At 34.0% G+C, this 12,470-nt stretch overlaps 1 protein-coding gene across 1 annotated transcript; it reads left to right on the forward strand.

The window, feature by feature from the left end:
* Window positions 1–3,222: 3,222 nt before the first annotated feature.
* Window positions 3,223–10,302, forward strand: LOC132047227 (glycosyltransferase BC10). The gene is made up of 11 exons (XM_059438196.1): window positions 3,223–3,949; window positions 6,335–6,451; window positions 6,626–6,726; window positions 7,111–7,182; window positions 7,654–7,735; window positions 7,889–7,969; window positions 8,235–8,273; window positions 8,398–8,463; window positions 9,253–9,402; window positions 9,674–9,802; window positions 9,946–10,302. The coding sequence occupies exons 1-11, from the start codon at window positions 3,704–3,706 to the stop codon at window positions 9,985–9,987; spliced, it is 1,125 nt and encodes a 374-aa protein (XP_059294179.1). The 5' UTR covers window positions 3,223–3,703; the 3' UTR covers window positions 9,988–10,302.
* Window positions 10,303–12,470: the final 2,168 nt, after the last annotated feature.

Raw genomic sequence — 12,470 nt, forward strand, 5'->3', positions numbered from 1 at the left:
AAAAAAGTCGCAAAGCAAAACTTGCAGAATTATGCCTTAACATGCAAATTCTACCTTAATTTTATAAATCTGTCCATGTAAATTCTGCTTTAAGACCACCTCAGCGAAGGACAACCCTGCAAATTGCCCCGTAATTTACACAAAACCCATTACGATATCTGAGGTATTTGTCTAACAGTCGAAGAGAGAAGGCCCACGAAAGAAACATTTCACCAGGGGTCATTAGCAAACGTACAAGTCCCCAAATGAGAAGTACAAAGGGCGTGAAAGACCATTTTTGAATGGCGAAACGGGCCAAAAGGCCCACAACCTCTGGCCAATAGCTGTCCATACCTTTTTCTTTTTCTTACTCCTCATTTTAGGAAATTGAATATCCTAATTCGACGCTGCACGTTAATTGAAAGAATATTTTACAAAGTTTAAAATTGTTCAAATCGGAACTTACCATGTGCACTGTATATAACTGATAACAAATAGAACTGGGTTCAAATTTTAGATTAAAACGAAATTAAAATGTGCTATTTGTAGTTCGACTAGTAAGGTCATTGGTGGCTTATCTTAATAAGATATAAATTACTCATTGTCTTTTCACTTTTTAGGTTAGCATCACTTAGAAAGGGTGTAACATATAACTCCATATACTTGTTATTTTTCTGAAGGTTTAGAACCTCCACTACCACATAATCATTAATGATTGTGTACTTGACAAAAGAAATTTGTAACTGGCATGCCTTTCTTTGACCACACTATATTGCTGGAATAATTTATGTAATGACTTAATAGATATTCACAAACAAAATCTTTCCTCTTTTATATCAACATTGCTCCTCTGGCTACTTTCACATCAACAAAAGTACCGCAAGAGCGTGATCTAGTAAAAGAATTACATCAAATACCCCCAAAAAATTCTACTACTATAATCTTATCCCAATTCTAATTAATAACTTTTTGATGCGCAAGTTTGTCTTATTAGTTTCTTTTTAGTACTATAATAATCGAGATTCTTAAATTCTGTCTTTACCAGTTTTGTTTAGCACTATGATTATCAAGATTCTTATTAATATTATTTTAAAACATTTTGGGAGTAGCTAGGAAGGGGATACTCTTTCCTTATATTATTCAAAAACTTCATTTATTTTCATTGGAGAAATACTCTCCTGACGAGTGGGGAATTAATCAATTATTCAAAATTTATATATATTGCGGTTATCACATGACATCCAACATCGAAGGGTGCGCCATGTGCAAGTGAATGCACAATATATCCAGCTCACTATTCGGATCCCAGTTTGAAAAGTCAGTTACTACAAAATACATCAATATGTGTAGGAGCTATATTGTTTAGCCACAATTAAAAATTGTGAAAAAGAAAGACAGGTGAATCACTGCTAGCATCACATGCCATTCTCTTTTTCTTATTTCATTTTTGGGTGTGGTTTTTCACAAATACTTCCAAAAATAAGAGTATCATATACTGTAAAGGGGCGTTTGAATTTATCCACGAGCTTCAGAGGGTATTATTATCTCAAGACCTTACTCGAGAGATAATGGTTGTTTTACTTTGGCGAGAAAACATAGAAGGATGAAAAAGGGTATCAATAAATTAAAGGACAAACAGGCTAAGTAGGTGCTCCTACCAGATTGGATAATTATTTCAATGGAATGTGTTAATTAATGATGCTAGCTTCGGATTTACATAAGTTCTTCAATTTTCATGTATCAATAGAGACAGCTAGCAACCTAGCCAACCAACTGTGTTATGATGAAAGTAACTTATATATATTTGTACATCAAATTGATAATACATAATAGTAATATGTTCTGTTTGGTTACACTTTTATCATTTAACCATCGCTCATTATATGCATTCTAATTTATATTCACTCAACTATATTAAATTAATGTAATTTGATTAAAACACACCTAAAGTTTTCATATACTTACTTTGGGTTGGTGTGCGGTGTGATGTAAAATCAATGACCTCCTAAGCAAGTCAAGCACCTAGAGATAGGGCATTAATGGAACATTGTCTTTGTTAGTTGTGCAGTAACTTTCAAGGCATGGAGCAGATTTTTTTTTACTACTCCATCATCATTGATGTTTTTGTTGAAAATAAGTCGAGTGAGTATAGTAACAGTTTTTCCCTTACCAAATTTCCCATATGAAAGACATTATCACAGCCAAATCCGATGGAATCACTGGAAAATTGTTGACCATGATTTTAAGGGCCCTTTTTAAAAATCATTCGCTTGCAATGTCTTAAATAGATCCCCAGCTTCCTAGAGAAAGCGAGGCATGTGTATGTATAGACTTCCTAGAGAAAGTGAGGCATGTGTAATTGTGTATGTATAGACCAGGAGAGTAGGGATATAGTTATGTGGAATGCTTGTGGTGAATTTTATTATATACACCTACACTTAAAATTTGACCCATATAAACTTACTTAGATGTTAATTTGTCACCGTTAAACTTATAAAACATTTCTTTTTCTTTTAATCTCTCTGCAGGAGAAAATTTATATTATTTTTCTCCTAATGAAACAAACACTCGATGTAATGATTGGAGATTACAAAAGATATTACGAATAAAATGGTAAATCGTTGGTCAAAACAAAAATGTTTATAAGCCGTAAAATCGTAAGTCGAGGATGACTAAGTTATCACTTATGACTGATTTGGCTTGTAAGCACGACTTATAACACCTTTGATGTTTATAAAAAACGTACGTAGTTAAGTAAAAAATTACTCGTATGCTAGTTTGACTCAGCCTATAAGTTTAGTCAAATCTTTTCTACACTTCTTATTTTGAAAACGATCATCAATGTGCAACAAATAAAATATGTAATTAAAGATGTCAAATGTAGTACAAAAGCCGATAAATGCAACTGATTAATGTCACCTTAACTCATATGCTAGTTGTTATATAGTTTTTGCTATTGTGCTTATGTACTGAACACTAATTAAAAGGGTATAAGTGTTCCTTACAGTATTATAATCAGAAGTGAACTGTTATGTACTAGACTGTACTAGTTACATCAACAAAGATGTACAAATATTCTTATATTATATTTGGAAGTAAAGTAATTGCAACTTTGGAGTAGCATGAGAGATGAGGTGAAAACATTCACTGAAAATCATAGAAAGCTGCGTTACATGAGAAAAAAGATAAAAGATGTCTAAAACAAGACAGTTAATAATTGAAAAAAAAAAAAAAAAAAAAGGATCAATATTGAGTAAAGGCAAAGGCTGAAGTGGCCCTCAAATTGGAGACAGACCCAAGTTTGGTAGATTTGCTGGCAAAGAGAGATTCGTTTCACTTTCACCATTCAAAAGGGGGCCTGCAATCCACTCAACCAAGTTGATATTGAGCTAATCTTTTCACTCACGCAATAAAAAAAATCCATCAGGCCTCAACAACTTAAGCTAAGTCAAGACTCAAGTCAGCTTTGTACTCACACTCTTTTTAACTTTCTTGTTCTCTGTCCCTTTCTTCTCTTCAATATAGTGTCAGTTCACGGGATTTACATAGAACCAAAGTCTAATATTTTCACAGATCCTATTATCTCCTAATTACTCCTACTTTTATTGAGCCACCCTTTGGAGTTGGATCCAATTTGCAACTCAATTGCCTAGAGATCCAATTTTTTTTTTTTCAATTCATGTAATTAAAATAGCTACTTTAAACTCTAGAGAGGGCTGGGAATATGGGCTTGAAATTGATGAGAAGGTCCAATTCCCAGAAATCTCAACAAAGATGGAAGATAAAGGTGTTTGTTATGATTTTACTTGTTTTTTTCTTCGGGACTTTAATAATAATGGAGACGCAGTATAGTAGAATTAGAATGTTAGCGTTGCTCTCTACTCCTACAGTTCAAAATCCCAAAATTGCCTTTCTGTTTATAGCTCGGAATCGTCTGTCTTTGGACATCGTTTGGGACGCATTTTTTCAGGTATTAATTATGTGGCAGTTTAATTTTTCATGTTTTTTTCTCTTTTCCTTACCTTTCTATTTTTTTTTTTTTGGGCAGATTTTGTCTTTTCGCCTTAATTATTATGCTTGTGTCGTTTCCCTTAAGTGCGGGAACTCTTGAAATTTGTAGTTTTTGTTAACGTTGATTACTTCCTGGATTATCTCATATTTGGAAATTGGAGTGTTGTAGGAACTTTTGCTTCTTTACCAAGTCTATACTTAAAAGTCCCAATGAAACTGTATACGGACTTGCAATATTAGTATAGTTAGCATAGATTATACTCCCTCTGTCCATTTTTACTTGTACTGCATACTAAGATAGATGTCAACTTTTATTTGTCCATTTTGGAAAATTAAGAGATAATTTACCATTTCATACCTCTTTTACCTTGATTATCAAATAGTGTTCATACATGAACACTATTTGATATATTCTTTGCACAAAAAGTATAACCAAACACAACTCCAACTCCATTAATTCCAAATAAAGTGAAAAATATTTGCAATCTATGGCCAAACACCTACTACGTCTCCCAATAATCCTACAGGAACACTACCCTCAGAAACACCAAAGAAATCCCTAATGCCGACTAAAAGAAAAGAAAAGTAAACCATAGATGAGACATTTTGATAAAGAATATGGGCTAATTACATCTTTGGACCGCTCAAAAGAATAATAACCAGAAAGTATAAGTTTTACATATTACTTATAAATATAAATATACATATGATAACCATAGTATACACAACATATACATATAACATACATATTGTATTCACAAAATATACATATAATATAAATAATCAGTGTATAGGTTTTGTATATTTTGGCTAGCACCTGTAATTAATTTCAGCCAACGGGCCAAAAATGAAATTAAAAAATTGGGAATTGTCAGTGGCTGCCCAAAAAAACTTTAAGGAATTGGGAATTGTCAGTGGTTGCACAACTTTTAAAGTATGTTTTATTGGTTTCACCCATTAGATTACTTATTAAGGTCCCGTTTGTCCATAGATACCAAAAAAAAATTCACTTTTTTTTTGGAATTTTGGAGTTGGCCATAGTTTTGAAATTGTAGTTTTTGGTGAAATGTAGTTGTAAAAAAGTGAAAAAAGTGAAATTTTTTTGAAAAACAAGTTTTTTGAGTTTTTGGTATTCCGGAATACAACTTCAAGTTGTATTCGGAATTTTCATGGCCAAACGCTTATTCCGGAAAAAAGTGAAAAAAATTTCCGGAATAAAGTGAATAATTCTTATGGCCAAACGGGGGCTAAAATTAGGGTGATATAGTAAAATTGTCTTTCTATTTATGGTTCCTCAAGGGGTCCGCCAAGTTAATACAGGACAAGTAAAAATGGACAGAGGAAGTATTTTTGGCAAGACTTTTTTTTTTGGTTTTTGGGGGGGGGGGGGGGGGGGGGGGTTAGGGGTACCCTGGATCTTGCTGAGGTAACAAATTATCCAGGATGTGTGAAATAGAAGCACCCTGTTTTTTGATTGTTTATCTTTCTTTTGTTAGTATTAGTGTTTGAGCAGTGTGTGACATTTCCTTTTTGAAGAGGAAGGATATTATCAAATGTATGATTTTCAATGTTTGTGTTAGTGGGGCCTGGAGCTTTGTGAAGAGCAAATATATTACCATCGCTGAGCTCTTTAATCAATCAACTGTCCCATAATCCCAGATTAGTTGAGATCAGTTGTATGATTCGTTTGCTCTTATACCATTCTATTCAGGCACATTATATCCTATCATAAATAATTTGCCTTTTCAAGGAAAAATAGGAGTCCCTAAAGTTGAAGGTTTCTCTAAATTTTGCGCTTACCTTATGTTAAGAATATAATCAAATAATAAAAGTGTGCTCTTTCTAACAGCTTAAGCTTTAGATGAAATGGTCACACACTTTAACACCCTATACTGATATACAATAGCCGTAATAAGAAGACTCAAAAAACTCCTGGAAAACCCGACTTAATGTAAGTTCCCCCCCCCCCCCCCCCCCCCGGAGACTTGATGCAGGTACAGCAATAACAATTAAGCCTTAATTCCTACTACTTGCTGTTGCCTATATAGATAATTTGCTTCATTTTATGTTTTGTTCTTACTTAAGTTTGTATCGATTTCGAGGGATTGTATGTCTTTTGAATGACATTAGCAAATCCTTATAGTTCGAGAACTTGCCAATATATCAGTCATTGATTCATCAGCAACATTTAGGGTTAATTTTAATCCTCCCAGGTCTCGTATGCTCTAAAAGAAGTTATCTGAGTGTCCTTTGAGCGCAGATGAAATGTGCTTAGTGCTTAGAGTTCTCCAATATACTTTTGCTAGCTTTCCAGACTTATATATTGTGTGTGCATGTTTTGCAGGGTGATAAGGAAAACAAATTTTCAATATTGGTTCACTCACGACCAGGGTTTATATTTAACAAAGTAACGACAAGATCAGCGTATTTCTTGAATCGCCAAGTTAACGATAGTATACAGGTTTCTTTCTTCTTCTTCCGAACTTTTTTTGTTGGTAATATCATCATCGCTTAATGCAGTAGTTGGGTAATTTACCTATTGAGTTTCTGTTGTATACTTCATCCAAGTTATATTTCTTCTTCTCTTTCACGTACTTCTGGCGCAGCAATATTTAGCGAGTGTGTTTTCCTTCAGGTAGATTGGGGAGAAGCAAGCATGATCCAGGCAGAGCGGATTTTACTTCAGCACGCATTGATGGATCCTCTCAATGAACGATTTGTTTTTATTTCAGACAGGTGAGATACCATTTCACTAATGTCTTCATTTATCCAATCTGGAGCACAAGTTGACTCATTTGGTACTACTGATTAGCTTAATTGACTGTTTATTAATTAGAACCATAATTGTAAGCTACTTTCGAAGCTTTTTACTTGTTATAACCCTATTTGTTTTTCAAGCTAATTTTGGTAAATTGTCTGAATAGTCAAAATTAATGTTCTAATAAACTATTCAAACGATGATTTTTGCATACAATCACTGAGCATAATCATAGATTGGTCTCAGAGAGCCAATCTGTTATGTTGTTTCCAAAATTGATATCTCTACCATAATATGCATCATATTAACATTTGTGTTGTGAATGTCATTAAATTTATTTCAGCTTTTTCGTGTGATTTCAGTTGCATACCTTTGTACAACTTCAGCTACACATATGACTACATAATGTCTACGCCAAATAGTTTTGTTGACAGGTAAGAGACGGTGGTATTTCTGCTCTTTCTTGAGTAAATGATTTATTTCTGTAGTCAGAAACTCAAGAAATAAGTAAGCTTTCATTCTTTCTGGGAAGGGCATTAGTCATTCTCAAAGAACTACTCCCTCCGTGTCAATTTATGTGACGCTCTTTCCTTTTTAGTCGGTCCCAAAAGTATGACACCTTTCTATATTTAGTAACAAATTAACTTTAAACTTCCAATTTTACCCTTAATGAGATGATTATAGCCACACAAATATCTATGGCTTATTTTAGACCACAAGTTTCAAAAGCCCTCCACTCCCTGCCCAGCAAAACACCATCACATAATTTGGGACGGAGAGAGTATTACTTCTGAATCCATTTTGTTAGCAAATATCTAGCTGGCGTCTTACTTTCACAGGCTAAAATGTGGAACAGTGTTCATGCTTCAGTCACCTAACTGTCGTTTCTTCAAACATGAATACAGCTTTGCTGATACAAAACAAGGCCGCTACAATCCCAAAATGGATCCAATTATTCCCGTTCAAAGCTGGAGGAAAGGTTCTCAGGTACTGTCTGAAATATGAATTCTAGCTTCATGAAGTTCAATGTAAATCCTTTAAAGGAAATTCTCAAAGGAGAAATGGAGCAAAAAAGTAACCTGTATCTTTCACTTCTATAAAATGTCGATCTTACTATTTATTTTCACATTGTCTTTTCAGTGGGCTGTTTTAAACAGAAAGCATGCAGATATTGTAGTGAAGGATGAAAGATTATTTCCTATGTTTCAGTTGCATTGCAAGGCAAGTTACTTTTTATTTTTCCTGGAAATCTGGCTTTAGTTTTATTCCAAAAATCAGGACATGAATTTTGGTTTACTTTGCTCATGGATGGTCCTGAGTTCATGAGCAATGCAAAAGGAAATTTGTCTTAGCCTTTTTTTTTTTTTTTTTTTTTTTTTTTTTCAATTTTAAATAAAATGAGTGGTCTTGAGTTCTTTCCAATTTAAAACATTTGTTACCTTCATATTTTCAATGTACGCACCTTAATTACATTATCATTGTGCAGAAAAAGCCACTACCTGAGTTTTGGCGGGATCAGTATGTGGTGAGTATCCATGCTATTTGAGTATTTCTTCTCTTCTACTGTTAGTCGATCTGTTGACTTTATGCTAAAAGATCTTCTTCTATATAATCTTGAACTGTTCTATAATACCTCTTGTGTTCTGCAGCCTCCAGATACATCCAAAATTCATAATTGTATACCTGACGAACACTATGTCCAAACTCTGCTTGCTGTAAGTTATCTTCCGTGATCTAAACCGTCTTAGAAACTTCATTTTTTCCTTAAGTAACAGAGGTTTCACTTCTAACTGTGATATCCTGTCAAAGAAAATCCGTTGCATGGACCATTGCTAGCATAATGCAATCCACCCTCTACAACAGTTCAATTCAAGTTTGAGCTGATTGCTAGTACATTTAGCAGGCGTTTGGCCATAGATTCCATATATTTTTCACTTTCTTTGAAATTTATGCAGTTGGAGTTGAAGATGGAGTTGTGTTTGGTTATACGTTTTGCAAAGGAGAGAATAAGGCACTTTAAGCCCGTCTTAAGTATAATATTATTCTCAAAAAATAAGATAAATTATAATTATATTAGTTTATCTATACTATAGGTTATCTACATTTTCTACGGGGACTAGAAGACCCTTAGCATACTTTGGACCTAAAATAAATGTCCTAATATGACTAAACGTTGAACTGGACCTAAAGAAAAAGAACCTTAGCAGTTCTGTTTTGTTCTCATTTGCTGTGTCAAGTCGGTTTCATTATTTTGCTAAGTACTAATTTAGGTTTAGCTCATCTGGCGCTGTTAATTGAGTTTAGCTAGTTGTGAACCCTTATAGGTTGTTTTCAAGTTTGCTGCATTCCTATCTTAGGTTGGGTAACTAGCAAAGTTATTAATGAGTGGAATCTGAATAAGTGCAAGAGGCACTATTGCTCTAAAATGTAACCTAAGTTTTCACTTGAAAGTACTTGAAGTATCAAATTTGTCTTTTTTCTGAGTAGTTTTTCACTTAATCCAGCACCAAGGACTTGAAGATGAAATTACACGGAGGACACTGACTCACACTTCATGGAATATTTTAGCCAACAAGGAGCGTGATCGGAAAGGATGGCATCCCGTTACCTATAAATTAGCAGATGCTACTCCCACACTAATCCAATCTATCAAGGTACTGTTGGTTCTTTTCAACTAGCAGATTAGTAATTCGGAGGCCTACTAGTAAAACACTTGGTAGAAATTATTTTAGGAAATTATATCACTCATGTATTGCCAATTAGGAGAAAATAATGAAATAGTAATCCACTAAATTAGCTATTTTAGGAAGTAAGGCATTTCAAGTGTTCACACAACTTTAGGAAAAGTTGACTTCTTGAGACTTACCCTGAATTGTCCTGTGTAAAATGATAAATATGCACCTTAGATCTATTTGCTTTTGACAGGACATAGACAACATATATTATGAGACAGAATACCGGAGAGAGTGGTGCACCAGCAAGGACAAACCTGCCCCTTGCTTCCTCTTTGCAAGGAAGTTCACTCGTCCTGCAGCTCTGAGGCTTCTCACTATGGTTAGTGCCGTATATATGCACTGTAGCAAAAATACTAGTACAGTTTTTCTTTCATACTGTTTTGTCCATTTTCTTGTATATTGTCTAATTCCATATCCGGTTTTCCATTTTTGCAAATGGTTGTTGCTCTGGTTTCTATGCAGTCTGTGCTTGGACTTTTCCACGAAGAAACGAGCGACTCTTGACATCTATAATACAGTACACCATCAATCTACGAGTTCAACACCTGTTAGAAGATATACAAAGTTGACTACCTACAGAAAATTGTAATATAGGTAATAAATGGGAAGACGTGTAAGTAGAAAGAAAAACTAATGAGATTTGTCTTGCCTTTTTTGTATATTTGTATTATTTTCAGTCAAAACTCAAAAATGTTTGACCGTATAGTTAAGTAGAGTGAACGATATCCATTAAATTGTCATTCTATATTTGTTTTCCATGTTGTAAAGCCATATATAATGTCGTGGTCTAGATTTTCACTCAATGTATATATACATGTGTGTGCAGTGTCTAAAGACGTTGCTGATGGATATGCCATAGATGTCTTGGGAAGAATGTTTTAGCGGGTTGGCTATTTATTAAGACGGGAATGTGAGTTTCAATCCTGAGTTCCCGACGAGATGAAAAGAGAGAGCATTCTCCATTCCATTTTTCATTGATCGTTTTTCTCAATCAATCTAAACTACAATTGACTAAGACTTTGGTCCCTGTCATCTTATATATATCCGGGTACAACAACAACATACCCAGTGAAATCCCACAACGCGTATTCGATCTTATCCTTACTTGGCCTAAGATAGGAAGGGTGTTCCGAAAACTAATTTACGTAAGAGAAAACATGACGAGACAAGGTCCGATAAGCACAAGCAGTTCAAAGTAATATGAAAATGAAACTAATGAAAGCAAAAAAGCCATGATAAAGCAGTTTGAGAAAAGAAGCAGTAGGTACCACAGATAAATAAGATAATCGAAGTACAAAAAATAACATACAGTAGCAAGAATCAAAGGACAATAAATTATAGATTAAAATTGTGACTACTAGTACGAAGGGATACGCGGGACTACCTACTAGTCTTCTACTCTAATCTGAGTCCTCCATAACCTCTTATCTAAGGTCATGTCCTCGGTAAGCTGGAATTGGGCCATGTCTTGTCTAAGCACCTCTCCCAGTACTTTTTCGGCCTATCTCTACCTCTCTCTCTTCGAAACTCGTTCATAGCCAACCTCTCACACTTCCGCACAGGGGCATTTGTGTCTCTCCTCTTCACATGCCCAGACCATCTCAGCCTCGCTTCCCGTATGATATATATCACACTCAAGGGTGTGTGTGTATTGTTATGTGGAATGCTTGTGGTGAATTTTATTATATGAACCTACACTTAAAATTTGACCCATATAAACTTACTTAGATGTTAACTTGTCACCGTTAAACTTATAAAGCGTTTCTTTTTCTTTTAATCTCTCTGGAGGAGAAAATTTATATCATTTTTCCCCGAATGAAACAAACACTCGATGTAATGATTGGAGATTACAAAAGATATTAGGAATAAAATGGTAAATCGTTGGTCAAAACAAAAATGTTTATAAGCCGTAAAATCGTAAGTCGAGGATGACTAAGTTATCACTTATGACTGATTTGGCTTGTAAGCAGACTTATAACACCTTTGATGTTTATAAAAAACGTACGTAGTTAAGTAAAAAATTACTCGTATGCTAGTTTGACTCAGCCTATAAGTTTAGTCAAATCTTTTCTACACGTCTTATTTTGAAAACGATCATCAATGTGCAACAAATAAAATATGTAATTAAAGATGTCAAATGTAGTACAAAAGCCGATAAATGCAACTGATTAATGTCACCTCAACTCATATGCTAGTGGTTATATAGTTTTTGCTATTGTGCTTTATGTACTGAACACTAATTAAAAGGGTATAAGTGTTCCTTACAGTATTATAATCAGAAGTGAACTGTTATGTACTATATATACTGTACTAGTTACATCAACAAAGATGTACAAATATTCTTATATTATATTTGGAAGTAAAGTAATTGCAACTTTGGAGTAGCATGAGAGATGAGGTGAAAACATTCACTGAAAATCATAGAAAGCTGCGTTACATAAGAAAAAGTTAAAAGATTCCCTTTTCTACACCTAATTTTACATGAAGGATTTATCTTAAATTATACTTTAATAGGGATGGATATTTATTTCATTTTGGTGGTTAGCTTCACTTGCCTATATAGTAAGCAAAATGGCGCTAATTCTGCCAAAGTTGGAATGAATGTACATTGAAGGCAACGCGTGCTAAAGTAACTACGCCTATTGTTTTCTCCCAGCACTCTAACTTGACTATCGAGTCAGTCTTAATAGTTTGTGTAATCACTAAAGTTAGTGTACTACAACAAACTCATTGTGGAAACCTGCAAAAAAAATAAAAATAAAAAAAATAAATAAATAAAGGATTAACCAAAAAAAACAACTTAAATTATGATTTTTTTTGAGGTGCAAAGGTTCATGATCTATATCCTTTGCTTGATCTAGAGTCCGTTTGACTTAACTAATTTGAAGTGAATTGTTGAATCCGACAATAAGCTATTATGAGTTTGTTAAACTAAGACCGATTAAAATGACTAAACTATCTTTAAAGTTAAATCACAAAAAATATAA

The sequence above is a fragment of the Lycium ferocissimum genome, chromosome 2 (genome assembly GCF_029784015.1).
Source record: "Lycium ferocissimum isolate CSIRO_LF1 chromosome 2, AGI_CSIRO_Lferr_CH_V1, whole genome shotgun sequence".
NCBI classification, from domain to species: Eukaryota; Viridiplantae; Streptophyta; class Magnoliopsida; order Solanales; family Solanaceae; genus Lycium; species Lycium ferocissimum.

Coding starts and splice junctions, on each gene's coding strand:
- LOC132047227 (XM_059438196.1), top strand. CDS start 3,704: ATGGGCTTGAAATTGATGAGAAGGTCCAATTCCCAGAAATCTCAACAA. Junction 6,727..7,110: donor TTTGTTTTTATTTCAGACAG/GTGAGATACCAT, acceptor GTGTGATTTCAG/TTGCATACCTTTGTACAACT. Junction 8,274..8,397: donor TTTGGCGGGATCAGTATGTG/GTGAGTATCCAT, acceptor TGTGTTCTGCAG/CCTCCAGATACATCCAAAAT.